Source organism: Tamandua tetradactyla, chromosome 17 (genome assembly GCF_023851605.1).
Source record: "Tamandua tetradactyla isolate mTamTet1 chromosome 17, mTamTet1.pri, whole genome shotgun sequence".
Taxonomy (NCBI): domain Eukaryota; kingdom Metazoa; phylum Chordata; class Mammalia; order Pilosa; family Myrmecophagidae; genus Tamandua; species Tamandua tetradactyla.
The window spans coordinates 5,222,345-5,242,467 of NC_135343.1; the positions used below are offsets into that span (position 1 = coordinate 5,222,345).

A 20,123-nucleotide genomic window follows, 5' to 3' on the forward strand; every position below is an offset into this window, starting at 1 on the left:
CTGACAAGATGAAGGCAAACTCAGTGGAAAGCTTACCCCTAGGAGAATTTTTATCCCATCTACTCAGATGAATGCTTGGATTTACCCCTTGGTCTTCGAGGTGGAACTATGACTCTGACAAAGATATAGGTGTTCCAGGCACATTTAAAATCATATTTGCTTCTCCAGGTATGCGTGATGGGGAAATTATGAACTATGGGGTATGATGGGGAAATTATGAACTATATTTAATTTCATTTATTTCTCAGAACCAAGTGACTATGGCCATCCCTTTCTTCCAATAATATACCAAGTTACGTGCTGACTGTTGAGAGCTGAGGCAGCATGCAAAGCCTTCAGAATTTTGGGTTCAAATCCCCATACACTTATTAGTGGAGATCTTAGACAAAGGTATTACCCTCTTTAAGCCTCCATTCCCTATTTATAAAATGAGAATAATACTGCTGGCTGCACAGCAGTGTTGTAAGGATGAACTGAGAGAGTGTGTTAGAGCTCTTGGCCTCGTGGGTTGACTTATAGCAAATTGCTCAAGAAACAAAACTGTTATACTCTTGCGCCAATAGGCAGATTTGGAGACTTTGTGAGTGTATCCCTTTGCATTGTTTTCATAATAGCTGCAACATATATGTGACATCATACTTCACCAATATCAACTTTTTTCTTTCGTTTTGGAATTATTTATTTGAAAAGTACAATATTTTCATAAAGTAGCTTAATAATTTCTATTATTTCATCCCAGCAATAAGTCAATATTACACAACCAAAACCAGCAATATTTAGAGTTTGTGCTTAAATGTGACAGTTCACAGAAATAGAAATACAAATGGCTCCAACAGATACCTAACCATATTTGTAAGAGAAATGCAAACTAAAACTCCACTAAAATTAAAATACCATTTTTCCAACTACCAGACTGGGAAAGACAGAAAAAGTTTGATAATACTGTGAACACTTGAGGAAACAGGCACTGAGGCACTGTTGGTGGTTGTGTAAATTGGTACAATCCCTACAGAAAGCAATTTGCCAGTGCTATAAAAAATAAAAAGGCACAAATATTTTGATCCAGCAATTTCCGTTTTAGAATGTATCTTACAGAAACTTACTAATGTGCAATATGACCTATATACAAGGTTATTAAATTCAGTAAGAATTAAATGGAAATAATTAAAATGTCTGTTAGTAGAAACTGCTCAAATACATTATGGTCCATCCATATGACAGTGCATCCATACAATGAAATGAAATGGTATGCGTTTGTAAAACAAATCAATAACTCTTTATATACTGATATGAGATGTCTCAAAAATATATTAAGCAAAAAAAAAAAAAAAACCCAAAATAACTAAAAGAAAGAAAAAAAGAAACGAAAATTTAAAAAAATAAAAAATATATTAAGCGGAAAGAATGAGGTGAAGAACAGTGTGTATAGTACCATTAAATAAAATATCTTTGAATATTTAAGAAACTGTAGCACTCCAGGGAGGGGGAATTGGGTAGTAAGAGTGGCAAGGAGATATTTAAGTATATTTAAAAAAAATTCCGAACCATGTGAATGTACATGTTCTGATGAAAACTTTTTTCTTACAAGAGACAAAATCTTGAAATCCATACTATAACTTTCCAACAGAAATAAAAAATTCTTTTAGGTAAGTTCAAATTAGCAAACATCATATTTTTTTCATCTGATTGATAAACTTTTCTACAATTCCATTAAATCTTTCGGGCTCCATCAGTTTATTGACCAATTCTTGCTCAACTGCCATCAGTACTAGGCCACTAGGCCTCTCCTGCCCAGTGGTATTAAATAAGCAAGTCTTAAGGCAGGGCAGAGTAGAAAATGAGGCTTTGGCATTGCTGAAGCAATTGGCAAAGACAAAGTAATGTATAATAGCTTTCTTTTATTTTAATTTTTAAATTTTTTTAAACATAACAACATACAAACACGAACATTCTTATCATATGCTTATTCCATTCTTGGTATATAATCAAAAACTCACAATATCATCACCATGATCATTTCTTAGAACATCTGCATCAATTCAGAAAAAGAAATAAAAAGAAAAAAGAAAAAAATTCATACATACCATATCCCTTACCCCTCTGTCTCACTGACTGCTAGTATTTCCATCTACCTAATATTTTAGCCTTTGTTTCCCCTATTTTTTCTATATCCCTTACCACTCCCTCTCATTGATCACTAGCATTTTAATCTACTAAATTTATTTTAATATTCATTCCCCATATTGTTTTTTTTAACCCATATGTTTTACTCATCTGTCCATACCATATATAAAAAGGGCATCAGACACAAGGTTTTCACAATCACACAGCCTCATTGCGAAAGCTATATCATTATACAATCGTCTTCAAGAAACATGGCTACTGGAACACAGCTCTACATTTTCAGGCACTTTTCTCCAGCCTCTCCAAGTATAATAGCTTTGAGAGGCCAGGAATATTATTATGAAGACCATGCTGAATGAACAAATAGCCAAGACTGATGAAGTTGATACAATCATAATCTATAACAAAGCTGAGCTTTGCAAAATGTCGATAAAATCTAAGTTCTGGGATAATATTTGCATCAAGTTTATAAAATTCTTGAACATATTTGGCTGTTGGTTCATTCAATGGCTCATTCCATTTAAATGATAGTTCTGAAATTTGCTTTATTTTGCAAAAATCAAACTCTGAAAACCACAATTTTAAATTTTGTATTGTAGTATCCAGTCCTTGGTAGTAAATATTAATTTTATGTGGTTCTTCTGTTGAAGTAGGAAAGAACACACTATCTGAATTGCCATGATCTATTGTTTTCTGAATTTTTCTTTGTTTTTGAGGAGAAGGCTTTTCAATTTCAAAACCTTTACAGGTTATTTTTTGACGTATTTCCTCTGATTCATCCCAGATAGTTTTGAAATAAACATCATTCCTCTCAGATGACAAACATTCAAAAATTGCTTCTATTTTTTAAGAGAAAGTAAAAATGTCTGTTTTATCACTCTGAATCTCTTTGGAAAGAATTCCTGTAATGCTTAGCACTCAAGAAAGAAATTTTAAACAAAAGATAAATTCAAATTTAGAAAGCAATGTCAACAAGTCACTCAATTCATCAGCCAAATTTGGGTTTGAAGAATGGCTCGATAGAACTTCCAAGGTTTCAATAATCTCTGGAAGACTCTCAATCACAGACAGTAATGTATGATCATGGACCGTCCAACGTGAGTGTGATGAATGTTTCTTGCACGTTGTGTTTTGGCTGAGCTTACAAATGTTTTGAAAACTTGCCAACATTTCCCCAGACATATACATAATGTTGAACAAAGAAGTGAGAGTATTGAGAGTACTTTGGAGTTCTTGTACTTCTTTACAAAACCTAATCACTGCAAAATCCAAAAAATGTGAAGAACAATGTATACATAAAGATCTTGGCTCTTCCTTTTTGAGTTCTGTTGCGATTTTATTAAATTTTCCCTTCAAATTAGTGGTACTAACATAGGCCTGGCCACATATTTTATTCAGATCAACTCCAATATGCTACAGGTAAGTTTTGATAATCTTATGTTAAGTTGGTTCCAGATATCTCTTTAGTATCAAGGAAACCCAAGAATCTTTCTTTAATTAAGATAGCTTTGACATTTTTTTGTGGGGATCTTACACAAACTGAAAACTGTTCTTTAGTGGTACTATCAACTGTTTCATCACATGCTATTGAAAAGGCTGAGGAGACACTGATTTCATTCACAATATCCTGCAACATGTCAGTCTTTATTATTTCAACAATTTCACTTTGAATTTGAGTATTATTAAAGAATTCAACTTGTGAAATCATAAGTCAAAATATTTCTTCTCCTTTATCTTTTGCTCTGATTTCTAACAGTTCTAAAAAATTGCCTTTATTCACAGATTAAACAGATTGGTCATTTCCTTGTAAAAGTAAACATTGCTCACCAAGAAATAAAATATTTTCAGTTATAAACTTTAGGTTCTTTTTATTTCCTTCAACTTGTTTTGAATGAATAGATAAATTACCATTGACGGTTTCATCACAAAAATGGTATTCTCTCCCAAACTGCAAAGACTTCAAATGCATTTTACTTCTTTCATGTTTTTCTGAATTTTTCCACAGTTTTTCTCCAAGCAGAAATTCCTTGAGTTGTAAATGACTCTCCTCCATAACTAAAATTTTTTTTGGCAAAACAACTAGCACGAATAACAGAATGTTACATATTTTTTAACACTGTTTTTGAAACGCTGAAAACTTGAATACCAAGATTTTTTAATACTTCATGACTTCCCTTTAACTCTCTGTACTTTAGATGTAAATTTAGAGTGACACAGTTCATCATTTATTTTCATAGATTTCATACTGTATGCAGAATCCTGGCTTCACACTTTATCTTTTTGTATTTCTATACCGGAGCCAACTGTATGCTGAATGAATACTGATGAAGACGGTGAAAGGTTTGGCTGTTCCACACTATTATTAGTGACACCATTACTTGATTCACTGGGTGAACTCTTGGAAGTTCACCCAGTGACATGGGTGACATTTGCAATGACATTTGCTGTTGCGAAGAAACTGTACCTTGTAAAACAACAGAGTTTACAATGGGCAGGTCAACATGAGTATCTGCCAATGATACTATACATTGCTTATAACTGGAGTTGTATCCTTCCTTGGAGAAAGGAGTTCTGCTGAAGCATCCTGGACCATGGAAATACTTAATGAAGAAGATTCCATCCTTGCTTTATTGTAAGCAGAGAAAAAACTAACAGAGAAGGAAAGTTCTGTCTTTTCCAAGTCATTGGTAGTCTCAATAATTTCACCTGAGGGCTTCAATGATTTGAAAAGAGCAGATGGGAGTGTTTTGGCTGGTCTCTGCTTGTACGCTGTAATATTCTTTGAACTATTTTTTTTTTTTTTTTACATGGGCAGGCACTGGGAATCGAACCCGGGTCCTCTGGCATGGCAGGCAAGCGTTCTTGCCTGCTGAGCCACCGTGGCCCACCCTCTTTGAACTATTAAGAACTGAGTCTGTCCTTCCATATGCAGTATGTTGAACGGACTAGAGCTAGTACAACAGTAAGCCCCACAGTTCTCACAACAGTTCATGATGAGGTAGTTAGCAGAGAAAAACTTTACAAAGTAGGCATTACTGCAAACACTTTGTTTCATATTCTGATGTTTTACTTCATACTGAATACCAGTAGTCTTCTGACACATGTTGCATTTGGTTAAAATGTTATTAGTACATATGGTAACAAATGGCTTTCTTTTTTCTTCATAAGATGAAAGACAAGATTGGCTGCAAAAATTTTTGGTAGAGGTAGTAGCTCCCAGGAGGCTACTGATCACACCCTTTGTTTGTTTTTTTCCATGGGCAGGCAGGCACCAGGAACCAAACACAGGTCTCCGGCATGGTAAGTGAGAACTTTGCCTGCTGAGCCACTGTGGCCTGCCTCTGATCACATCCTTTGAATTTGAAATGTTTTTCGAGCAGTTTGAACAAGTTCTCTGAGGAAGAGCTGGTGAATTGGCAGATGAAATGTATTCAGTGATGCATGGTGGGGAGCAGAAAAGCTGAGTAGAAACCTTCCTCTGATAAGCAGTTTGCCCCTTCTGGAGAATTTTTTTACAATCAGAGCGGGAAACTTGAATAACTGTGGTTGAAACTGAAGGAAGCATTTTATTCATGCCCGATGATGCTAGAGAAAGCTGAATGCCTATAGATAACTGTGAAGCAGTGTCTGGAAGCGGAGTGCTTATTTCCAGTTCATTTTTTTGAGTTTTGGGCTGCTGGGCTTGACAATACTTTCTTTTTTTTTTTTTTTTTTTTTTTAAAGAGAGAGGGAGGAAGGGAAGGAAAGACAGAGAAGGAAGGAAGGAAGGAAGAAAGGGAAACATTTTTAAACATTTTCTTGTTTTATTATATTTTGTTTGTTTGTTTGTTTTTAACATGGGCTGGGGCCGGGAATCGAACCGGGGTCCTCCGGCACGGCAGGCAAGCACTCTTGCCCGCTGAGCCACCGCGGCCCGCCCTTGACAATACTTTCGAGCACTGTCAGGCTCTGCCTTAATTTCATCAAGTTGCTTCAGTGGTAGTATGCCATTGTCTTGTCACATTCACCATTTAATGGTGGTTCTTTCATTTTAGTATCTGATGCAAGGGAATCTTCCAGTTACAAACTAATGAGTTTGTTCTTGGGGGACAGGTTCCAAATTCTCCTCTCAGAGATGCTCGTGCGGGAGGCTCCTGAGAGGAACTCTGGCGCCCAATACCAACATATTATCACTTTGAGTGAAGCATGGAAAACTTACTTCTATTTAGCTCCCTTGACCTTACCCATTTAAAAATAACATTTTCTTGATGGTATAATTTTTGTTCCAATCATCAAACATGATTTATAAATTTCATGATGAGGATAGGCTATTATATGTATCCATATATCTTTTCTTTGCATTGTTTTTTCTTCCTATGTGATGCTCCAAAACTCCTATTATCACTTCTTCACTATGTAAAGAACTTCTTCCTTTAGTGGTTCATTAAGGGCAGGTCTGCTAGCAACAGATACTTTCAATTTTCCTTCATTTGAGAATATCTTTATTTTTCCTTCATTTGCTGCCATTTGAATTGGTGTTCCCCAGATAGGAAACATGGTTTCTAGCTGCTTTCATGATTTTTTCCTTTGTTTTTTTTTCCAGAAATTTAATTATTATGTATTTGATGTACATTTCATCAAATGTTTTCTCAGCTTCTTGACTCTGCAGGTTTGTGTCTTTTGCCATATTTAGGAAGTTTCATTCATTATTCCTTCAAATACTCTTTCAGCCCTACTCTCTTTCCCCTCTCCTTCTGGGTCTCTGGTAGATATAAATATTGGATCTCTTCTTATTGTCCATGAGGCTCTTTTCGTTATTCTCAGTCTATATTCTCTCTGTTGCTCAGTTTGGGCAAAGACTGTTTTCTTCCTCAAGTTCATTGATTTTATCCTCCATCATCATCACTTCATTATTGAATCCTGCAAGTGAGTCTTTTGTCTCTGTTATCATATTTCTCAGTTCTCTAATTTCCATTTGGTTCTTTTTTAATAATTTTTATTTTTATTTTTTGCTCAGATTTTCTATTGTTTTCATTTGTTTCAAGAGAAATTATATTTGTTTGTTGAAGCATTTTGATGACGCCTGCCTCACACTACTTGCTAGATAAACTCCAACATCTGATTCACCTTGGTACTGGCAGCAGCTGATTGTCTTTTTCTCAATCACGCTGTGTATCTTGTATAATTTAGATTTTATGTTAGGATACTTTGGGTACTTTTTAAGACTTTTTTTAGCTGGCAGTCACTCACTTTCGATTTCACATGCAGGTCCTGGCCTACTTTTTTTTTCTTTTTCTTACAGGGGAGAGCGCAAATGCAGTCCCCCACTACCACAAATTATGCAGCTGAGTTTCCCACATTTGGGGAAATCACAGAGGTCAGCACATCTGGAGTGCAATAGATAAACCCTGCCCTGGGAAAACCACCTTCATGATCATTGTATCTCCCCTGGGTCCTGATCTACTCTTCTGGCTCCCATTTCAGTTTACTATTCAGAGTCTTTGTGGTGTTCTTTTGGTCAGCTTGGTTATCTGGTACCACTGGGTCTTCACCTGTCCTTCCTGGTGCTGCCTGAGGCAGAGGACAGAGGTTCCCAAAGTTGGGGGCCTGCTGTGGCAAGATCCCACTTGCCATGTCCCTCACCACCACTTGATGTTTCTTGGTTGGGAAAGGGATTCTCCTGCCCACTGGGACAGGCAGTGCTTCCTGGGCTGAACCTTGTTTTGGCAGGATTTCCCTCACTACTGCCTCCTGGAAAGAGGTGGGAAGAGATCCTCTGTCCCACAAGGAAGCAGAGGTTCCTAGGCCGGGTGTGCTGTTGTGGCAGGATCCCCCTGGCCAGTGCTCCTGCTGCCTCCTGCTGCCTCTGTTGGGGAGGGAGTCTTGGGCCCAGCAGGCAACATAAAGATTTAAGTGGTAAATTAATGCTGTTTTCTAATTTTTGTAAGAAAATCTACTGTTGTCTCAATTTTCTGGGAATGTAAGGATTCTATTCAGTCTGAACTACCCAGAAATATTGGGCTGAGTTCTCTACCCATGCTTATGTGGACAGTGGGCAGATAAGAATCACAATGCAGAGCAGGGAGGCACAGCAGCACCTCAGGGTGGATGTGTTTGGCTTTAGGGTTTTTTTTGTTGTTGTTGTTCATTTGTATTTGTTTGCTCGCTTTTTAAAATTTGAATGCCTTTAAGCAGGCCATGCATGCTCCAGCTCACCACATGCTTTATGACTTGCCTATTTACTCAGTCTTCAAAGATTTACTGAGTACTTACGTTGCACCAGGAACTGTTCTAGGGAATAGGGATCTGTCAGTGAACAAACAAATAAGGCAAAAACGATTCCTGCACCCCAGGCACTCGCATTCCAGGACCCCTTACTGTCTCGTGCCTGTTGGGTGTCACCCACTTTGTTTCCTGTAGGCCTGTGGGCACGGAGCCCAGGCTTCCTTTTGCAAGAGGACTTTAAGGCTCTAGAATTCTTAGAGCGATTTTCACATATTTTAATCTGCTGTTTTTCTTTTCTTCACAGCTGAAAATACAGTACCATGTAAGAAGCAGTATAAAGAAATTATGAATACATTAGTTTGGTAGCAATATTTTAATAAGGAAAAGGGCTGGGAAGTGTTGATATTTAAAACTTTTTATTATTATTATTTTTTTATTTTATATGGGCAGGCACTAGGAATCGAACCCGGGTCCTCAGGCATGGTAGGCAAGCACTCTTACCTGCTGAGCCACCATGGCCCACCCTAAAACATTTTTGAGAATTACACTTTTTAAAGATGATGTGTTCTCTGATGCTGGGATGAGAGTTTCAAATGCTAGAAACTATTTCCTGAAGAAGAGTTTGATAAAATACCAAGTAGCCTTCTTGGGCCAATTCAGACGAAAAAGGTTATACCCAAAGGTGATTAGAAATCCTCTATCTGGAATGGTGGGGCATATATAAAAATATCCAATCTTATGGTCACACAGATTTCCACAATGACAAAGTCTCTTCAAGTTGGTTTTAGGAAGAATGATCTCACATAATAGGTATTAGACATTATCCCAGGTAGTTAAACAAGCTAAAAGTATTAGCTATAATACAAAGGTTCTCAGTTGGTTAAAAGATGAACTTCCCTCAATGGCTCATTAAACAGAAGTGAAGGTGTTCCTTTTCAGGTCTCCATCATGGAAGGCAAGTGTTTCCCACAAACACCTAAGCAACCCTGTGAGAAACCCTGTGCAGTACTGGGATGATTCACTGCACTTCAGCTCACGTCACACTGCCTTACTCCAGGCAGCGTGGTGTCGAGGTTTACACCAGATCAGTTAAATTGCCTCTGAGACAGCACATCTCAGGAGACTTTTCCTTTCATAAATTCTCTCTGAATCTTGTCCTTGCCTTAAATACTTCTGAATAATTCACTGATGGAGGTAAGATTTAGGTTATGCTAATAGAACCAGATTTAAAAAACAAACTTAGAGGTGGAACGAGTTAAAATTTTTCCCTTCCAAGCAGGTAAAGTAGGCATGTCACCCCCCATGTAGACTCAGCTTTCTTCCTGCAGCAGTCAGGGGTTATAGAGGATCTGCCCTGCCTGGCTCCAAAAGAGAGCAAAGAAGGCAGGGTTGGTGAAAATGACACGTAAAATCATAAATTCTCATATTTTTGGATGAACCTTGGTTACTGTGTCTGATGGTGAAGTTTACATTGTTTTCTCTGTATTCCGAGTACTTACATATGGTCCTCACTTCCCCGCCCCAAACCCACGACAAATCCCACAATCCTTACCTGATGAGTTCTACTGTTTCTGAATACATTGTGTAAGGAGATTTGGATTCCATTGGGCCTTGTTCCATTGCATTTCCACACTCAATAAATGACAAAGCTGCTTCAGCATAGTTCAAAGCTTTTCCAAACTTTTCCACCTGATCAACACAGTTAATACAATTTCTTCTTTAAGAATTGTTTTCTAAATAGCATTTTCATGTAGTTTATACACTCTTTATAAACCTAACTTCTAAAAGTTCTAAAATACTGTTAAGTTAGCTCAGAGAGGCCAGGAATGACATTTTCTTCTTTAATTTTTTTTTCTATAAAAATTGCTACTGGTTTGGGGTGAGGGAGAGAAAGATTACATACAGAATTGTACCAAATCCATAGAACAAGTGGCAGATTGCTCAAAACTTCACGAATCCTCTTAATTTCTGTTTCCGTCTTTCTGAGCCCTAATGGTTTGGGGACTTCATTCCTTTTCCTCTCCGTGCTATACTGAACATGCACAGAGTCTGGTTCCATGTAAGGGTTGTCATACTTTTTTGTGTGTTTGTGCTCCCAACTTCAGTGGTTCCAGGTCCTGGTTATCATCTTTAATATTATTTGTGACATTTATATCTCCATGCCTTCCTCTTATCATGTGATTTTGATTATTTTGTTAGGACCTCACTAAGGGATAAACGTGAGGACAGGAAAAGAAAATAGATAAAACTCTAGGTGTTAGCTTTGTTAGGATGGGGCTAACACTGATTATTAATAATAAAAATGATTTTTACCTTATCTGTCTAAACTTGTATTAATTTCCCCCCATATCAGCAAGGATAACCAAGAAACAGCTTTATATTCTTACATTCTCATAATTCTAAACTTACATATCAAGTTCCAGGCCCCATACATTGCTATTCATTATAGATAATTACATATTCTGACTTTGTATTGCACTCTCTCCTCAATTTTCGAATTATTTATTTATTAGTCAAAAACAGAATAACCCAAATACTCTAATGACTCCTCTAAGCCTTGCCATTAAAAACCAAACAAAACACACACACACACAAACTTCATTAGTAATGATACCTTAGAAGGCAGAAATGCAGAACAAAGCTATTCTCATTAACAAATCAAATTTATAACGAGTATATAACCCCAGCAGGCTATACAGCAATATTTCTTGACAATGCTTTCAGATTAAAGAAGCCATTTCATTCAACAAATGTTTTCTATAAGCTTCCATTTCTGTGCTAGGTACAAGTGATCTATAAAAGCTCCTTCCAGGAACATATAATACACTTGGAGAGAGAAAATGTGCACCCACAAGACAGTTCAAAGTGCAAGGGAGTTTGTAATTAAATAATAAAATAAAAAGAGAGGAGCCCAGTGTAAATGAAATGGGAGGAAGGGGTCAAGTGATGTGGGTGAGGAAGAGGATGTAGGAGACCTGCACATTTTCCTGGGAAGGAATGTGTAATTTGGCTGGATTTGGGGGGGGGGGACACTGAAGGTGTGAGGGTGAGTGAGAAGGAAAAGCTCTGCAGGGGTAAAGGTCTGCTGTCTGGTACAAGTAAGGTATGCTAAGGGGCCAGTGGGGAATCAGCCTGGCCGGGACAGTTGTCCTTTCTTGGGAAATAGTCACCATGGAAAGGTGGAGCTGGATTGGATGACACTGGATAAATAATCCTGGTAGACTGTGGATGATGGATACGGGCAGGACATTTCATTCTGTGCTAAAATTCAACGCTCTTCTCCAACAGTGGACATGGTTAGCTTCCTCAGACCAGAACCCTCCATGAGGCCATAAGACCAGGAGAACAAGAACTGTACTTTCCATTTCCCTTCTCTATTCTCTGATGCTCAGTGGTCATTTTGCCCTGTACCCCCTGTGCATCAAGACAGTGGTCTTCACACAGCGAATGCTTGATGGGTAAGTCTGCAGCGCTAGGGGAGGGGCTGGGAGAGGGCCCTGTTTGGTGTAAATCTCTACGATATAGGAAATACCTTCTTCACTATCCCCTCTCACCACCCCTAGCACCCTGCTCTCAATTGTGAATGCTGAAGGGGAACAAAACTGGAATCATTTAAGGAATCACTAGACCTTAAGAGGGAAGAACCATATGATCTCTTTTTGAAATAAGTTTTCTATCTCATGCCTGAAAGTGTCAAACTTGCCAAACTAGGAGATCATACAAGTAAGGAAGGCTACTCTTTGAAAACATCAAATCCTGATGACTCTGGGGTCCTATGTGCAGTATAATAGTTTCTGTGGTTGTATAGTTTCTGATGAAGTATTTATTCATTTTGGCAAACATGCATAGAAGAACACAAGAGTCTTTTGGGAAAGGGATTTGATCCTGAGGCCAAGCCAAGGGCTGGCCAGTCTAACAAGGGAGAAAAACACAAACCTAGATTTATTTTTTTAAGAGGAAAAAAAAATACTACCACCCACTGATTCTTCTGGCTCTGGTTACTATTCAAACCTTACGACTAAATTGAAATCTTCACTTATGCAGGGCTTTTTTCCCAGTCAGACATTATTAGTTGAAGTCATAATTTACCGGGCTATGAGCACTTGATTATATAAACATTTCTCCATTTAACAGACCCAGTCATCCTTGTAAAAGATTTTATAATTACCCCAGCTATATTGCCCCACCGATGAAGCTGCAGTACAAACATAATTTGGAAGAATGTATCTGGAAAGAAAAGGGTCTTACCATGGCATCTGCTTTATGCTTCATCCTCTTAGCTTCTTGCATAAAATAATCTGCACTGCGTGGCCTACAAGAAAGGGCAGTATTAAATGTCATAATTGCTTAACTGCAAGATGTTTTAAAAATGTTCTTTCCTTTGGCTCATACATGAGGCACAATTTTAAAACTCGACTTAATTTGGAATCAAGTAGTTTTTACATTTCCGCCTCACTGCATATATGTAAAACACCATGACTATTTTTCTCTTAAGTTAGCAATTCAAAACGCACTAAATCTAAGCAGAGAGGCTGCATTTACAGTGGCTTTATTGCGGTCCCCCAGTGCTCAATTTGAGAATCAGAACTTTACTGCATGGTTAAGAAAACAAGTGAGAAATTTTACCCCATGCCATATTTACAGAAAACCCCCTTTTAATGTAAAGGTTATAAACACACCTCATAATAATCGTATGGATATGTATGGATGAGTATACTCATGGAGTCTGATGAAATAAGTATCATTTATATGCCTATGTGGCACCTATAGTTATAGGTATATAAACTTAATTATCTTAAAGCCTCCTAGTGAAAAATGAAAAGAGGTGACGCTGCATGATTATATTCCAGTTGTAATGAACTTAATTGATGTCTACGTTGTAACAATGCAAACAGGGCATGCATTCTCTAGAGTTCTAATTAACTAGCTGGTAAACCTTAATGGCAGATGTGTGTTATTAAAGCAATAATCCTGGCCAGCACTGATTCTGCAGGGAGATGAAGGTGGTTCATTCAGAGACTCACCTATGCCTTAGAATCCCACATTACACTAAACCATTTGTCAGATGGGACCTTTAAATGCTTCCTCCAAGCTTTTAATCTACCTACTTTAGGTGCCATCAGCATAAAAATTTTTTATTAAGTTTTTATCTTTGTAATCAATAAACATGACCTATTCAAAGATATCAACTATAAATCAGAAATCCCTAAATGGGAGATATGAGTCACAAAATTAATCAAGTACTGTCAAATCTGTTGCGACCTGCTTATTTTGAACTATCTTATTTTAGGTTCTTATGGGTCTTTTACCTTACTTTAAGATTTGGTAGTTAGAGTATCCCTTATCCAAAGAGGTCAAAATGCTTAGAAAAACCACCTGTCACAATGATACTGTAATCTAGAACTGCTAGGCTCATTTAAATGGTTTTCATCAAATAAACCAACCAACTAACCAACCAGAATCATATCAAATAATTAATTTCAGGTCACAAATCACCGAAGCAAGAAAAGGACCTTGGTTTCTGCCTCTTCCTTCTCCATGAAATATTGTCCCTTCTGGTTTTCCAACAAAGAAATGAGGACACACGTGCAGCATGTCCTTATGGCCTGACCTGCCATTTATCTTACCCTGGTGAGCGGGGCCTGAGGTCTCCTTCAGAAGGCACTGCTCCTACCCTTTGTTTCCTCTGGTTCATTTCCTAGATGCCTACTTCCTCCATTTAAAAGTCTTTTCAGTTGTCTTTATGTGGTGGTTTTCCTTCTTGGTCCACATTTTGACGGTCAGTTTTGCTTTTGATTCCAACTCTAATGATTTACACTACTTTTTGTTTATCCTTTTGTTTCCTATCCCAATGTAGATGATGAGACCCCACCTCTCTTCCGAAGCTAGATCTGGCTCCTGCACTTGAGATGGGGACCAGCAGCCTATTTCTTCAGGTACCTTCATCTGTGTCCTGTCCACCACCCCCAACAAATGCTCTGAGCGCTCCCTTGTGAACATTCCTCTCTTTTTTTCTCAGTGACTGCATCCACCACTGGGCTGGTTTGAAAGGATTTATGTGCTCTTTAGAAAACCTATGTTTTAATCCCAATCAATCTCGCGGGAGCAACTGTTTCTCTTAATCCCTATTTAGTACTGTAGGTTGCAAACTTGATTAAGTTATCTCCACAGGTTATACAATTGTAGGTATTAAAGTTGATTAGATGGAGACATGACTCCATCCATTTGGGTGGGTCTTGATTTGTTTACTGGAATCTTATAAAAGAGGAAACATTTTGGAGAAAGATGGAGATTCTGAGAGAGCAGAGAATGATGAAAGAATGACGAGAGCCATGAGGAGCACCCACGCAGTCAGAGACCTTTGGAGATGAAGAAGGAAAACACCTTCTTCATGAAGCGCTGGGGAGCTTCTTGAAACAAGAAGCCAGTAGAGAAAGCTAGCAGATGCTACCATGTTCACCCTGTGCCCCTCCAACTGAGAAATGCTGAACATCATTGGTGTTCTTGAACCAAGGTATCTTTCCCTGGATGCCTTAGATTGGACATTTCTATAGACTTTCTTTAATTGGTCTCAGAACTGTAAATTTCCAACATATTAAATTCCCCTTTTTACAAGCCATTCCATTTCTGGTATATCACATTCCGGCAGCTGGCAAATTAGAACAACCATCAAAGACTAAGTTTTCATCACTGCTCTGGTTCCTGGGTCTCTAGTTTTGACCCCTCCACTTCATCTTGAGCTTTATTACCGCTTGGCTAATATTTGCACAACATGGCTTTCATTAAGTCACCAATTCGTCCAGAGACCTAAAATCAATCTCCAGAGCCTATCAGATCAAATCTCAGTTCAAGTCCCCTGGTAACCTTATCTAACTTCTTCAAACATATCACTTACCAAGGCCCTTGACCACACCTGGGTGGTTTTCTGTTTTGGGACCATGCCATCCCATAACTTGAAGTTCTGCTCCTCCTTTTCCTCCTGGCTAGAACACTAAGCTCTCTGCTCATTCATTAATTCAACATAAGTTATTGAATACCGACTATGAGCCAAATGTTACCCATTCTCATATTCTCCTGCCACGGGGTCTTCCTGCCAACTTGACTCATTTCTTTTTTTCCTGATCTCACATAACACATCATGTTTACATCACACTGCTGGGCATTTAATGACCTTCTGAGTCAGTCATTGCATGTCAGAAACTGTGTCACTGGTCATTTTCAGCAGTTACTATGCTGCAGAGCTCTTTCTTCACCTTGCAGTTTTAGGCACATGGTAGCAGGTAAACAAATCCTCCTGAATGGCAGAGTTCATTTTGAGCTTAAGAAAGAGGTGGCTTCTGATGGGGTGCAGCATCACAGCCAAAGACCAGGGAGAGTCTCCATGGCAACCTGAAATTCTCCATACCACCATCCATACTCTAGGAGATGAGTTTGGTCATTTTTCTTAGCCTGTTTTATAGACTTTGTCACTAACAGGCCATCCTTTCAAATGCATTTCATTTGCATGGGAAGGTTCTCTTGGTAATAAGCTATGGTATTGTGGTTTTCACCAGCTTCTAAGTTAGCCTTATGGATGGAAGTGGCTCATAATTCCAAATGTGGGTTCCTTAATCAGCGCTGCATTTTCTGGCAGCATACGAATGCATTTTTACAACATGCTATGAAGGCTGAGTCACAAACACAATGGTGCGTGTAATAAATAACACATGTAATTTTCTGACTATAGCACAGTAACTTCAACAATAATCTGAGATGGTGAGAAAAACGTACTATTTGAAGCCCATCACAAACACATCACTTACAATCCTCATCTTTGTATACAATGGAGGGCTCATTAAGTCCATTTTCTCCTTTCTGGCGATTTCTAGCTGCGCTGGTTGTTATGAAGCCAGTGGGTCCGATGGGACATCACCCAGGCTGCCGGACAGTGCAGGGGGCACAGGCAAGTCCGCAAGAAAGTGAGGTTGTCGTTACCATTGCGGCAGTGATAATATAACGCAGCGAAGGCAGCAAAAGAAAACCTAATTATCTCAATTTTGAAACAGATTTTTCACCTGATCCTCAATTCTTCTTACATGGAAAACATCGCATTCTTTTGTTTCACTTACATCAAACATTTCTTCACAGGGTTTCTTGCAGCGATGGTATTTATGACGGCACAGGGGCAAACCTCATCTTGGGCACCTCAGAAATGGGCCTAGAGTGACCTAAAAGCCGACGCCTGGCCGTGTGCGTCTTGATGAATAAGAGCTTTCTGGAGCAGAAACGATCTAAGCCCTGTTCCAAACAGAACCTTTTCCTTTCTTCTCCTCTCCTGCCCCTCACAGGGGCTGGGGTCCGAGCAGCACCCGGGCTGAGCTACCGCGAGGCTTCGCCTCGGAGCGTCGCAGCCACCCCGCTCTCCCCTCCGGAGCCCTCGCTCCGTGCGCTGCGCGCGCCCAATAAACGGGCTCCCCCGCCCCGCAGAAATCCGGGTACGGTCCTTAGGGCGGTGGAAATCCAGATCAGACCAACAGGCAACGCGACGCCTCGCGCGCTGGTCTGCGGACTGCCTGTCAGCCGCCACCTAAGGAGCTCCGCAGGCGTCACGTGTCCCAAGCTCCGAGGCACTTTCTCCGCAGAGGGGACGGCAAGGTGGCGCAATGCTCCCGAGCGGGCGCTTCAGAGTCTGGGTTGCCGGCCTTGGCGCTCTGTCCCGTCAGGGGTGCGTCGGCAGGGAAGCGGGCCCAGATCCGGGGGCAGGAAACCTTTAGGACCCAAGGACCGCCTTGTTCCCTCACCCCGACGCCGGCCGGGGCCCACGTCCCTGGAGGCGGCTGCTGGGCGCGTGAGGCGCGCAGTCTCCCGCCGTCCCTCCCGGCTGCCCGGGACTCTCGGGCTAAGCGCGGCAGAGCCTTCTCCTTCCGTCGGAGGCAGCTTTCTGTTGATGCGAAAACGGTCGGTCTGATGGTGGTTCTTCTCCGGGTGTGATGTTTAAAAGAATATAACTTTGTAAACCTCTTACAGTGATCAAAGAGCGAAGGCTTCCGCCAGAAAGCTCCGGAAGGCGCTGCCCCCCCCCCCCGCCCCCCAAGTCCTCTTCGGGCTTTCTCTCTGGCTCTGGCTGTTTTGGTGAGAACAAAATCAGGATGGTTGAAAAGAGGGATTTCATAGCGGGAAACATCCCCGGGAAGATGAATCAAGGTGTACCGATGGTTCATGGGGAAAACAGCAAAGGCGGGGCCGGCGTTCGGGCGGCCGGGAGGGGAGCCCCTCAGAACAACGCCCAGCCGGCATAAGCCGTCTCCTCGAGGTCCTCAGCTCGCCTCCTGTAAGCCACGCTGCTCGCCCGGGAGGCGGCGGCCCCTCCGCCACGACGTGAAACCGCTCCTAGCCGCGAGCCAGCCGACGCCAAGCCCTGGCCCCTCCTCCAGCCCGCCGCACGGGCGCAGGCCGCGGGGCCTGATGGGACGGGGCGTGGCCGGCTGGCGCGGCCACGAGGACTGTCCCTTCCACGTGGAGCACGTGCATCGGGGAGCAGCGGGCGCGCCTGGCCCTCGGGGCCCTGGCTTCCCAGCGCGGCCCTCCGGACGAGCGGCCTTCCTTCCCAGCCCCGTGCTTCAGCGATCCCTTCAGCCGGGGACTCGGGGCCTTCGCGACACCGTCGTTCCTTCTAGACGTTCTCCGGCCAGTCACTCCCCAGCAGTGACTATGGCTCCAAGTACTCGGAGCTCCAGGCTCGGCGCTAATAAGACCAGTCTCTAGGCTTCAAATGGAATCAAGTGCTGTCACTAATTGATGTGCATGCGCACAGATTTTTTGTTTTTAACCCAGATTTTGGTATATTCACACCTCAAAACTGCCCGGGAGTGGCTGTCATATCCACCGCTGAGTGTCAGAGGAGGTGGGAGAGTCACATTGTCAGTTGTGCAGGACTGACTCGCTGACCTGGGCCACGATTTTAAAATAGGTGTGATTCAGTTCAGTCCAGACCCCGAAGGTGCAAACTGTGTGTCTGGTTAAATGGTGGTTAACATAGGAAGAGGGGCTTGGAAGCCGCAGAATTCAAATTTACATACACGTGGCTTCCTCCCATTCATAGAAGCAGAAAGAAAAAAAAAAAAAAAAAACCGAAGGCATTATCCCCCAGGGAACATTATAATTAAGCTGGGTTCATTCAACACTTCTCACTGAGTGCCCACTATAGTCAGTTGTTGTCTGAAACGGCATGTTTGTTCAACCATTCATGAGTATTTATAATACAAAAAGATGAGTCCATTTTTCAAAAAAAGCGGCATGATGCGGCTTTAAAAGTGAAAAGACAGCACAGCATCTGTTCCTTCTGCCGGATCATCAACACTGGATGTCAGTCAACTCTAAATTACTCAAGGTGCTAATTATCTAGTTTTGAATTAAACTAGCTCTTTTCTTCCACCTGTGGCCTCTCCTTGGTCATTTCACTGCTGACTGACAACCTCCGCTGGCAGGGAGGCTGCTGGCGGGGAAGCTGGTGCAGGGTCCGGGAGAAGGAGGAGGCTGGAACAGTGGCCAGTGAACTTTCCTGGGGTGGGGGTGGGGTTGCCCTTGTGCCTCCTACTCCCTCAAAGGACTGAGAATGAATTGTCCCGCCCCTCGTCCACACCACTGTACCTGGCTCTTAGAATGGGGGCTCAAAACACACCAGTCAGTGAGCCCATCGATCGTATACTTTGGATGGACTGTATGATGCATGAAGATCTCAATAAAAATATTTAAAACACACCAATTAGTCTGGGAGATATTTGACACAATTTCATGAGACTCCTGGGTAAGGTATTTTAGTTCCTGGCACAGTAATATCTTGAAGGAGATTTATCTTTACTGTCTGAGGGACAGATGATAACCTATTTTTGCTTTTTCAAGCTTGAAGAATCTGCTTAAAAGTTTCTTAGTTCGGTCGCTGAGTGGCTGCTTGAGTTGCATGTTTATTATACTGTTATGGATTTCAAAGCAAATGGGCCACATGGTACTTGGCACACGACACCTATCCTCCCATATGATGGATATGTAAGAGTGCTTTTTAATTTTATTATATCTCTATCCATAAAAGGAGTAGCAGTTTTATTGTAGCTGTCAGCCAGAAAAATTATACATATTGCTAATGGGAAGAACAAATGATAACAGCCTCATCGTTGATACAGATTATAACAAAATGGTATTAGCCACAGCTCCAGCAGACTGAGAAACATTTCCTTTTGTAAATAGTCCAAGAAACTGCAGTTTGCAGTATGACTATTTAGTTGTTGCTGTTTTTGGCTTGGCTTTCTGATTTATACACTGAAAAATTCCTTGCATTTTAATTTTCCATCCATTTCCATTTTTTTTTTTTTTTTTTTTTTTTTTACTGTCACATATTTAGAACCACTTACTGGAAGCATTTAATGTTTTTCAGTACCCCAAACTCTTTTGGTTCTGTTTGATCATGTGGGTAGGTTACGACATCTGAATGCACATTTCCACACTGTCTTTAAACTTGATTCTAATCTCCTGTCTTAAAAAATGGCTTGAGTTCCTATGAACAATTCATGTCCCCAGCCAGAATTATAAACTGAGTTGACCAACTGACTGCACTCCTATGACAAGCCCTCTTGCACTGTGCTTTAAATTTTCAGGGCACCTGAGGGGCTATCCCTCGCTGGGTCACAAAGGCAGATACAACAGGTGTCATTAGCCTGATTTTCTGATAAGGATGCTGGGATCCAGAGACTCTTAGTGCCTTTTAATTTTCTTTCTGGAGGGTCAGGGGCTTATAGTCTGCCTCCTGAGCTGGACCATAA

General features: G+C 40.8%; 1 protein-coding gene, 1 non-coding gene and 1 pseudogene across 4 annotated transcripts in view; all 3 read right to left on the reverse strand.

Moving 5' to 3' along the window:
- AFF3 (ALF transcription elongation factor 3) overlaps window positions 1-20,123 on the reverse strand; it is a 586,201-nt gene that overhangs the window by 11,662 nt on the left and 554,416 nt on the right. For all 3 annotated transcript variants that reach the window (XM_077133878.1, XM_077133880.1, XM_077133879.1), the window contains 2 exons: window positions 12,577-12,640; window positions 9,881-10,017 (listed from right to left, as the gene is read on the reverse strand). In XM_077133878.1, coding sequence (XP_076989993.1) covers window positions 9,881-10,017; window positions 12,577-12,640 — 201 coding nt within the window. The remainder of the gene's footprint in view (window positions 1-9,880; window positions 10,018-12,576; window positions 12,641-20,123) is intronic.
- Window positions 1,480-7,733, reverse strand: LOC143660651 (zinc finger MYM-type protein 1-like; annotated as a pseudogene).
- On the reverse strand, window positions 7,403-7,563 carry LOC143661836 (U1 spliceosomal RNA). Its single transcript, XR_013164874.1, has one exon. It is a non-coding gene; the product is annotated as a U1 spliceosomal RNA (small nuclear RNA).